This window comes from Chlorella variabilis (assembly GCF_000147415.1).
Source record: "Chlorella variabilis unplaced genomic scaffold CHLNCscaffold_14, whole genome shotgun sequence".
In the NCBI taxonomy this organism is placed as follows: Eukaryota; Viridiplantae; Chlorophyta; class Trebouxiophyceae; order Chlorellales; family Chlorellaceae; genus Chlorella; species Chlorella variabilis.
In genome coordinates this window covers 1204417-1214097 of record NW_005435074.1, presented here as the reverse complement: position 1 = coordinate 1214097, position 9681 = coordinate 1204417, and the positions used below count along the sequence as shown (strand labels likewise).

The following is a 9681-nucleotide window of genomic DNA, read 5'->3' as shown; positions in this document are numbered from 1 at the left end:
GGGAGGGTGGCAGCGCTGTGGAGCAGGCAGGGGGCCGTGGCAGCCTGCGCACGCGAGGCAGGCAGCCGCACAACCCAGCACATGCCCCCATGCCTGATGCCCCCCCCCCCGCCCTCCCTCCCCCAGCTGACCCCATCTTGGGCCCGATGTCGCCCACGGTGATGCCCGGCAGCGGCAGGTGGGTGGCCATGTCTCGGATCTGGACGACAAAGGCGTGGGGGCCGTAGTCGCGCCCCTGGGCAAACAGGCGGGCCATGAGGATGACCTGCAGGGGGCGGGGGCGGTGGCACGCGGCAGGCAGAGAGCGTCCAGGCTGTCAGCAAGCAGTGGCAGCAGGAGGCGCTTTGAGGGAGGCACGACAGCAGGCAAAGCACCCTGACAGCGGCCCGACCCGCACAGAACGGCGGCGGCGGCCCAGCTGCCCGCCCTGCCCGCCCGCCCGCTCACATGCGTGGCCGTCTTGCCCAAGCCGCCCGGCCACCACTTGTGGGCCTGCGGCAGTCGGCGGGGTGTGCTCGATGAGCACCGTCTCTCAGTTCCAAGGCTCAAAGCCAGGCAGGCACTCTGCTGTAGGGAGGCAGGCGTGGGCAGGCGTGCGCTCACTCACCTCCAGGCTGGGGGTGTGCACCACAAACTCGCGGGAGGCCTCGTCGTACACGGCCACCGTCTGCAGGCCGCGCACAAAGGTGCCGTGCCCCAGCTCGGTCTGGGCGTAGGTGCCGATGATCTGCGGGCGGGGCGGGCGGCAGCTGCACACGTGGTCGGGAAGCGTGGGCACGGGGCAGCGTGGTGGCAATGGGTGCAGGGGCCGTGTGGCCGGTGATTGAGTTCACACCCACGCGCCTGAAGGCGGTTGGACATGGGCAGCCACTTGGCCTGCTGCTCGGGGGTGCCCTGGCTGAGCAGCGTGGGGATGAACCTGCGGCCAACAGAGAGGCAGGCAGAGGGGGTGATGAGCAGGCGGCGCCTGCCGGGAGCTTGTCACACCACCATGGCGCTGACGCTGGAACCCGGGGGAGGGCCCACGACTGCTGGCTGGCTAGTGGGGCGCTGCCCGTGTGCTGGGCGTGCACAGCGTGACGCACATGCCGATGTGCAGCTCCAGGCCGCCGGGGAAGTAGGCCAGCGATCGCATGGCGATGCCGTCCTCCAGAGACAGGCGGCCCTGGCGCATCTGCTGCCTGCAGGCGGGCGGGCATGGGGTGGGGTGGGGTGGGGATCGGACGGCATCTGGAGCAGAGACAAAGCAACGGACTGGGCACTTGAAGCTCCATGGGGGGTCACAATGAGCCCCTGATGTTGGGACAAGCTCTGGCACCACACGAACGAGCCGGCTGCTGTTGGAAGCAAAAAAAACGCCCCAGCCAAGCGGGCAGACGCAAGGAGACGCACCACATGCCCACCATCGCCTTCAGACCGCCGACATACTCCTGCGGCAACGAGGGAGATTGAGTGAGTCGCTGCCTCAGCGCGACAGGTTCCGCCCTCCAAGAGTGGGAGCTCGGCATCCCGCCAACCTGTTCCCTCGTCAGAAAATAGCGGTGCGTCTTGTCGCCCCAGGGCTGGCTCGACAGCAGCTTCACCAGCTCCTCCCTGCACTGTGCTTGGGGTTCGGGTAGGTCAGGCCAGCGCCAAGAACCAGGGTGCGGGTGAATGAGAACTGGCGGCAGCGGTCGTCGCCGCCTTGCGCCGCTCCGCCATCAGGCGATGGCCCACACCGCACCTGCGCTGCAGCTTGTCCTCGCCATCGTGCAGGAAGGCGGCCAGCTCATTGCTATCAAAGGTGCTGCGAGCTCGCTCCCGCGCTGCGTCATCCATTGGCGAGATAGCACCTAGCAGCACCTCCCTGCATGGCGCCTCTATCAGCTGCTTGTCCCGAGCATCCACTGGCCGCGGCATTGTGTGTCACGGCTGAAGATGCAGGCGAATGAGTGTCGGGAGGGGTGCAAGAGGCTCCCGAGACAGAGGCTGGGGGAGTGCGAACGCGTTTCGATGCTCAAGGCTGCTCTCTGACGCGTTCCCCTGCGAATTCGGCGCGCCAGGTGCAGTACAGTACTGCAAATTGGGATGTCCAAAATGATTGCCCTCCGGCCCACACCGTCACCAGCCCGGCGAATCATACACCCCACAGAGCACCGCGCCGCCCCCAGCCTGCGCCAGCTGACTGGCCTTCTTCAGTTTATAACGAAGCCCCGGGCAGTCAACAGGCGGCCCCGCCACGCTCTCAGCCAGCAGCGACAGGTGCCGCAGCGGCAGCGCAGCGGGGTGGGCTCAGGCAGCCCAACCGCTTTTTGAGTGGCAGTAGCCGGGGGCTCGGGGAGCAGGCACGGCGATATGTCGGAGGAGATTGACAAGCACGTGCTGAAGAAATATGAAGTTCAACAGCGGCTGGGGAAAGGGGTGAGCATCTGCCGCCGGGCCGCCCGCCGTGCCGTTGTTGAGCTGCGCCGCCTGCTGCCTGCACGCACGTTGGTTTACCTGCTCTGCTGCACATTCAAACACCCTGCAGGCGTATGGCATCGTGTGGAAGGCCATTGACAAGAAGACCAAGGAGACCGTAGCGCTAAAGAAGATTTTCGATGCGTTCCAGAATGCCACTGATGCGCAGGTGCGATTTTTGCTGGCAGCCGGCGGCACTTGCTGTGGTGATGCAGCCTTGCATTGCAATGCCCAGCTGTTGCTCATTTCGGGGGCCGCACCATGTGCTGCTGCAGCGCACGTTTAGGGAGATCATGTTCCTCCAAGAAATGAACAACCACGAGAACATCATCAGGCTACTCAACGTGCTGAAGGCAGACAACGACCGGTGGGTGGTCGGGCATCGGCCGTCGGTGGCCTGCCCAGCAAACAGAGAGTGTACTGCCGCTTCATGGATCGACCTGCGGTGCAAAGCCCACCTGCAGGTGCTGCCTTGGGTGGGGTGTGTTGTAAGTGTGTGCATGGCGTTGCTTGGGTGCCCGCAGGGACATCTACCTGGTGTTTGAGTACATGGAGACCGACCTGCATGCCGTCATCCGCGCCAACATCCTGGAGGAGGTGCACAAGCAGTACATCATGTACCAGATCTTTCGCTCCCTCAAGTTCATGCACTCCGCGCAGCTGCTGCACCGCGACATCAAGGTGCTGATGGGCTGGGAGGGCAGCAGCCAGGAGCAGGCAGGGGTGTGGGCAGGGCAGGGTGTCACAACGAGCCAGGCACCAAGTGTGGGCGTTGCTGCCGCGGTGCACGTAGCCCCTGGGAGGTGGCATCCACACAGGCACCGCCGGGCCTGCTCTCCATGCCGCAAACATGACTCAGATTGCTACGGCACGTTTTGCACGACGCATGGCTTGCACAGCCCTGATCCGTGCGCCCTGCTGCCCGCCTGCAGCCCAGCAACGTGCTTCTGAACAGCGAGTGCCAGGTGAAGATGGCGGACTTTGGGCTGGCGCGGTCGGTAGCGCAGCTGCAGACGGAGGAGGGCAACCCGGTGCTGACCGACTATGTGGCCACCCGGTGGTACCGCGCCCCCGAGATCCTGCTCTCCTCGCACCGCTACACCTACGGAGTGGACATGTGGGCCTGTGGTGCGTGCTGGGGTGGTGCCGGTGGGGTTCAATGCCCTGGGTGTGCGAGGTGGTGGTGGGGAGGGTGCGGCTGGGCACATGGCCTGGCGGTGCTGCCTTCTCCCTGCACCAGCAGCACCGCCGGTTCTGCGACTGTGTTGCGCCGTGTGCCACCTGCAGGCTGCATTCTGGGGGAGCTGATCAATGGCAAGCCCATTTTCCCGGGCACGTCCACCATGAACCAGCTTGACCGCATTCTGGAGGTGACGGGGCGGCCCAGCCCGCAGGACATCGACTCCATACAGTCGCCTTTTGCAGGTGGGCAGGGGAAGGGGGGATGCTGCTGGAATCCAACCGGCTGGCATGTGCCCTGGTGGCTTCATGTGCCTTTGGCTTGCTGGCTGACACTCGAGGCAGCGCGTTACTATCAAACCTCAGGCGGTGCCGGCGCGCGTGCCTCCTGTGTGGTGCAGCCACGATGCTGGAGTCAATGCGAGCGCCGCCTACGCCGCGTCTGGAGGCCACCTTTCCTTCCGCCTCGCCTGAGGCGCTGGACCTGCTGCAGCGCCTGCTGCACTTCAACCCTGACAAGCGCATCTCGCCGGAGGAGGCGCTGCGGCACCCCTACTGTGCGCAGTTCCACAACCCCCACGACGAGCCCGTGGCGCCCGCCACCATCACCATCCCCATCGACGACAACACCAAGGTGGGGCTGGCGGGCAGGCCTCGCGCATGGCAGACGTTGGAATGGTTTGGAAGGATCCCAACCCACGACGCTTCGGCTGCCCGTCCTGCAGTACTCCATCAGCGAGTACCGGGACCGGCTGTACCTGGAGATTGTGAAGCGCAAGAAGGAGTTGCGCAAGGCGCAGAAGGAGCGGGAAGCGGCCAAGGCGGCTTCGCGGTCAAAGAGCCGCAGCTCTGCATACCAAAGCGGCGCGGCCTCGGCAGGGGCCTATGGCGGCAGCGCCGCCGCATATGCCGCTGCACATGTGCGGCACTGACCGGCAGGTTCAGTCAGGCCACTCCGCCATTCTGCGACGTTGTGACCAAGTGACCCTTTCTCCAAAGCTCTTTTCTTTTACATTCTCACGATCGCTTTCCCTTTGATTTCCTCAGTTGATCTCTGCCCCCGCTGCGTGATCCACTGCCTTCACGTGAACAGCTGCTGCACTGCTGCAACCTGCTCCTCCGCCTGTGCCAGCTCCTCGCTGCCCGACAAGCTGCTGCCCAGCTCCTCCTGCAGCAGGCAGTCAGGGGAGGGACAGCCTGCTGGGTGGGCTGCAGCTGCGGTGATGGAGTGCCATGCATGCTGTACGCTCAGCACTGCCAGCACTGCTACTACTGTAACATACAGCCAGGCTGGCGATGCAGCATAGCTCACCGCTGTGCCCTGCAGCTCACGAAAGGCCTCCTCCAAGCGTTGCCGAGTGTCGGGCAGCATCGCACTAGACTCGGCGAGGATGTTCTCCTGCAGCCCGCCACCCAGGGTGGTGGTTAGCACCAGCTTGCTGGACAGCCATTCCCCCGGGTTGGTAACAAAGGCAAGCAGGGCGATGCAGCAGCGGTGGGTTGGTCAGCAGCCAGGCCTACTGCATATTTGATGTCGTGCGGGTCCGCTCCCTCATTCTTGAGCTTCTGCACCTTGGCCTGCTCCGTCTGCACCTCCTGCTGATACATGTCCAGCTCCTTGCGCAGCCGCTTCACCACGCCTGTTTTGACCTTCAATGTACGTTTGTCAGCCTCCGACATTTCTGGCTATCCTGCAGCTGAGGAGTGCAGACCAGCTGACGCCTGGCCTCAGCGCCCCGGCGGCGGCAGCAGCGGCGGCGAGTTGGTCAAACCTGAGCTAGCTGGGCCGGTGCACGTGCGGCTGGGCGTCGCAGATCGACACACAACCCAGGAGGTAAACAGAGGCAGCCCTGTTCACCTGGTTTGCAGCAGGTTGCAGCCGATCGTGTGACTGTCGCTCCGCGCTTTGCTGATCACACCGTTTAGTGAGCGAATTGATGGCAGAGCGGAGAGACCAGAGTGGCAACCAAGTCATGCGCCCGCCGTCGCCACCTCAGCAGCGGCTTGTTGCAACAACAATACATGCAGCCCACCAATCAACCCGCAAGGTTTCAGCTCTGATGTTCCAGAAGAAATGGCATGTGCAGGGACGGCATTCCGGTGGGAACGACCGCTTCAGAATAGAAAGAGAATTGGCCTTGGTGGAGGTTGCCAGAAGAGAGAGAGAGGATGCGCAGAGGAAGGTGAGGAGAGAGATCAAGGAAAAGGACAGTAGTGTAAAACAGACGCACGCACAATTGCCTCCGCACCTGGCAATGCCCAGAAGCGCGCTAGTCAAAGATAGGTAACCTTTGGGTGTGCTGTTCCTCGTGCAAGGGCACCACAGCACTGCAATGTTGCCGCAGTGACATACCCGCAGGAACAACCTGCTCGGCAGGGAGCTCAGCGTCGGAAGAGGGCTGTGCAGAGGGGAAGCGCCGCATCGCCAGGTGGTCAACTTCAGGTCCGCACTTCTTGGCTGCCTGCTGATCCGCGCGCCAGTGCTGCGCGAGCCCCTGGGGAGGTGCGCGCCAGCGTTTGTGCTGGCACACGGCCCAGCTTACTCAACTCCTGCAGCCCCTCGGAAGGGCGCCGCACCAGGTCGAGCAGGTTCTGATCCTGCGCAGCGGAATACACACGTGTGTTTGTCTGTGTCGGGCATGCCGGGTGCCGACCATTGTGACGCTGCCTGCCCTGCACGTGCCCGGCCAAGGCAGCGTCGACAAGCACTTACCGAGCTGACTTGCTTTATGACAACGTGCTCCTCAGTCACCTCCTGCGCACACATGGCACCAGCCAAGCACATCAGCATCCCCGAAAACATCACCAGCCACCACCGCACCGCTGCCAACTCCCAAGTAGGCCCACCTCCAGCAGTGCCTGGCTGGCTGGCGTGGCTTCCTTTACCGCTACCGCAGCTGCTCCCTCTGCGCTGTGTTCCACCTCGGCCGCCGCTGCAAATGGCGAGCGCCGCGGGGCGGGCCCCGGCAGGTACACGCCCATGCCGTCTGGCGGGACTGTGTCTGGCGGCAGCGGCGGCAGCGGGGTGCTACACTTGTTGGGCTCCGGCGCCCCGCCCATGCTGCCGGCCCCTGCCTCCTCCAGCTCCAGCAGGCCGCCATCGGTGGGCTGCGGCCGCTTGGGCACAAAGGTCACAAACTCAAAGTCCAGGGAGGCCGCAATCACCAGGACCGCGCCCGTGTTGCCTGCGCCAGGTGGGGGCAGGTGATCCGAGGGGCATGCAGTGCACCAGGCTCAATGGGAGCCCGCCGCCGGGCAGTGGGGAGCACGGCCGCTGGGCGGCCAAAGTAGACGTATGCCAGGCCTCCATGCCATGCATGCACTGGTCACCCACGCCAGCCCGCGCAGCCAGGCAGCCAGCCGGTCGACCAGAACATCCAACATGGCTGGCTCGCGGCAAGCGCCTTCACCCCTGCTCCTGTCCCCACAGGGCCCACATCCAAGGCCAGGCCAGGCCACCCACCCGACTCGCGATAGTCTGCCGCCGAGAAGACCGTCATGACCTCGTTGTTGCCCAGCACCTCAAACCCCGTCTGCTGCACCATGTGCGCCCGCACGATGGCGCGCAGCCCGTTGTCCCGCATCCACCGCTGCGCCACGTCCAGGCCAAAGACGTAGGAGACGCCGCGCGGGTTGGGGCACCAGCCACTGATGTTGGCGCTGGGATCGGCCCACAGCAGGTCGCACAGCAGGCCCTCGCCGTTGGGGTTCACATCCTGCAGGCACGTGCATGGGGCAGGCAGGCAGAGCGTCAAGCAGCATGGCACTGGACCTAGCGGGGGGGCAGTCGGCGGCGCCAGTATACAACCGCCCTCACCAGCGGGCGCCGTATCTCGTTGATGTCCTGCGGCCGCTTGAGGTGGGGGCTGATGCCGCCGTGGCACAGAAACACGCTGCCGTTGAGCTGGGCCGCCAGGGGCAGCGCGTCAAATACCTGTTGGACAGGCATGCAGGCAGATGCGGCTGGGCTGGGCGGGAGCTTGGCTGGCGAGCCACCTGCCAACCTGGGAGCCGTGCGCTGGGGCGGTGTAACAGACAGCAGGCAGCAACCCAGCTGCGGCAGGCAATCCACCTGCATGACGGCCTCCCACACCGCCAGCGTGCTGCGCCGCTGGCACTCCCCGCAGAAACCAAACAGCACCTGCAGGGAGGCACCGCAGCAGCAGCAGCAGCAGCAGCATGATACAAGCCTGGAGTACGGGCGCGAAGCAGTGGTGCGGCATTGCGCGCTGCTCCTGGGCAGGCATCAGGCTCGGCCCGGGCACCAGCGCCTGCCCGCCGCCCACCGTGATCTCGCTGCACTCGTGATTGCCGCGGAGCATGAAGACCTGGGTGGGGTGCCGCAGCTTGAGCGCCAGCAGTGTGGCCACAATCTCCAGACCCATGGGCCCTGCGCGCAGCAGGGCACCCGACAGAGTCGATGGCGGATCCGGCGGCCCAGCGTGCCAGGCAGGCAGGCAGGCCTCTGCACTGCCACCGCCATCGCCGCCTGCACTGCCATCACCATCGCCGCCTGCACTGCCGCCCGCGCCCATGCACCCTGCACCCCACAGCCCCTCATCCCCCGCCTCACCCCGTCGATGTAGTCTCCTAGGAACACCCACACCTTGGGGTCGCTGCCCGGCCGCCCCAGCCGCTCAAAGATGCGCTGCAAGTCCTGGTACTGGCCGTGCAGGTCGCCCACCACCACCACCTGCGCGTCGGTCCTGAGCTCAACCAGAGAGGGGTCCTTCAGCAGCACCTCCCTGCAGGCACACCGGTAGCGGCACTCGTAAGCAACAATTGTGAACCAGGCCCTGTGGTGCTGCAGCAACAAGGGGAGGACGGAGCGGCGAGGGTCCAGGGGCAGAGGCATCGCAGTTGCAACTCAGCTGCCTCCGATCAGTTACAAATGCAGAGAGCAGCACCCAGCACCCAGGCTGCAGCAGCCTCACACAAACCCCAACAGGTCGCAGCAGCGACGCACACACGGTGTGTGTTGCGGGGCAGCGTTGCGGGGCAGCGTGCCCGCGGGCGCCGGCAGCAGGCGGCCCCCAAGCGGCGGCGCTGCTGGGCACCTCCCCCCCTAAACCTCACTTGGCCGCGCCGCATAGCCGCTTCAGCTCTCTCTCATTCAGGGGGAAGGGCTGTTCCCCGCTGCCGGGCCGCTGCTGCGAGAGCAACTGCTCCACGATATCCTGCAGGTGCTTCGGGCGGATCTTGGGCGATCCCCCGAGCCCCAGCAGCCAGTCTAGCATGGTGACGCCTCAACAGCGCATGCCCCGCTCACGGGCCACCACCGAACGCATCTTATCAGCACACAGATAGACAAAGAGTATGAACCAAAAGCAGCTGCTCCGACCGCTCCGACCGGAACACCGGAACATCAGGGGGCAACAGGGTGTTGCCCCCTGATGTGGCACCCTCCCGATTGGGCAACCCCCGCCCCCGCTCGCTCCTGGCAGCCCGCGCGGCGCTCCCCTCCCATACGTGAACTGACCCCATAGAGCCATGTTTGAGGGTTGAGCGGGGCGGAGCGGGGCTGCTTGCACACGTGATGGCATGCACGCTTCAACGCTCCCGCTGTCATCTCACCTCTCTAGCGTCAGAAATACAACTCTTACAAGCCAACCAACACGAACAGAGAGACCGAACAACAGAAATGAACAGGAAATATGAAGCCGCCACAGGCGGCAGCACCTTTCAGCGGAGACGGCAAAGCGTACAAGGCACACTTCTTCAATGGTTCTTGCAATTGCCACCCTTACCGGTTATACAGCCACAGTGCCGCCCACACCGCGCACCATTCTTCTTGCAGCTGCAGTTCCGGGTGCAGGCGCCGCGGCAGCCGCAGCGCACGGCTGCCTTGCCGCCGCCGGGCTGCGCCGCCATCGCCACATTGAGAGACACCACAGGCACTCCTCGCTGCGCCGTGCCGCTGAAGGTCAGCTCGCTGGCCAGGCTGGGTGGCGCCTTAGATAGCCTGCTGGCCTGATGCATACCCTCCACCACTCCAGCTCCGCTCCGCAGCCGGTACATGGTCACGCCAAAGGGCCGCTTGATCTCCACCACGCGGCACACGAT

The 9681-nt window shown here is 64.9% G+C and overlaps 4 protein-coding genes across 4 annotated transcripts in view; 1 reads left to right on the top strand and 3 right to left on the bottom strand.

The window, feature by feature from the left end:
- The window catches only part of CHLNCDRAFT_36152 (hypothetical protein), a gene marked incomplete at its 3' end in the record, with an annotated part of 4996 nt that extends 3019 nt beyond the window's left edge, over positions 1–1977 (bottom strand). Inside the window, exons 1-8 of the mRNA XM_005846311.1 lie at positions 1724–1977; positions 1518–1593; positions 1393–1430; positions 1086–1181; positions 844–919; positions 608–727; positions 448–492; positions 132–265 (exon numbers count right to left, since the gene is read on the bottom strand). Coding sequence (XP_005846373.1) covers positions 132–265; positions 448–492; positions 608–727; positions 844–919; positions 1086–1181; positions 1393–1430; positions 1518–1593; positions 1724–1899 — 761 coding nt within the window. The 5' untranslated portion in view covers positions 1900–1977. The remainder of the gene's footprint in view (positions 1–131; positions 266–447; positions 493–607; positions 728–843; positions 920–1085; positions 1182–1392; positions 1431–1517; positions 1594–1723) is intronic.
- Positions 1978–2334: 357 nt separating this feature from the next.
- CHLNCDRAFT_58318 (hypothetical protein) lies at positions 2335–4909 on the top strand (the record flags this gene model as incomplete). Its single annotated transcript, XM_005846478.1, has 8 exons — positions 2335–2400; positions 2510–2608; positions 2715–2806; positions 2964–3162; positions 3372–3567; positions 3727–3864; positions 4020–4252; positions 4344–4909. The coding sequence occupies 8 exons, from the start codon at positions 2335–2337 to the stop codon at positions 4548–4550; spliced, it is 1230 nt and encodes a 409-aa protein (XP_005846540.1). The 3' UTR covers positions 4551–4909.
- Positions 4910–4921: 12 nt separating this feature from the next.
- Positions 4922–5289, bottom strand: CHLNCDRAFT_15558 (hypothetical protein; the record flags this gene model as incomplete). Its single annotated transcript, XM_005846310.1, has 2 exons — positions 4922–5017; positions 5140–5289. Coding segments are annotated over 2 exons (246 nt in total), but the record flags the coding sequence as incomplete, so codon positions are not given.
- A 1655-nt stretch (positions 5290–6944) lies between these two features.
- CHLNCDRAFT_24970 (hypothetical protein) lies at positions 6945–8855 on the bottom strand (the record flags this gene model as incomplete). Its single annotated transcript, XM_005846309.1, has 6 exons — positions 6945–7334; positions 7436–7552; positions 7691–7759; positions 7905–8008; positions 8170–8363; positions 8695–8855. The coding sequence occupies 6 exons, from the start codon at positions 8853–8855 to the stop codon at positions 6945–6947; spliced, it is 1035 nt and encodes a 344-aa protein (XP_005846371.1).
- Positions 8856–9681: the final 826 nt, after the last annotated feature.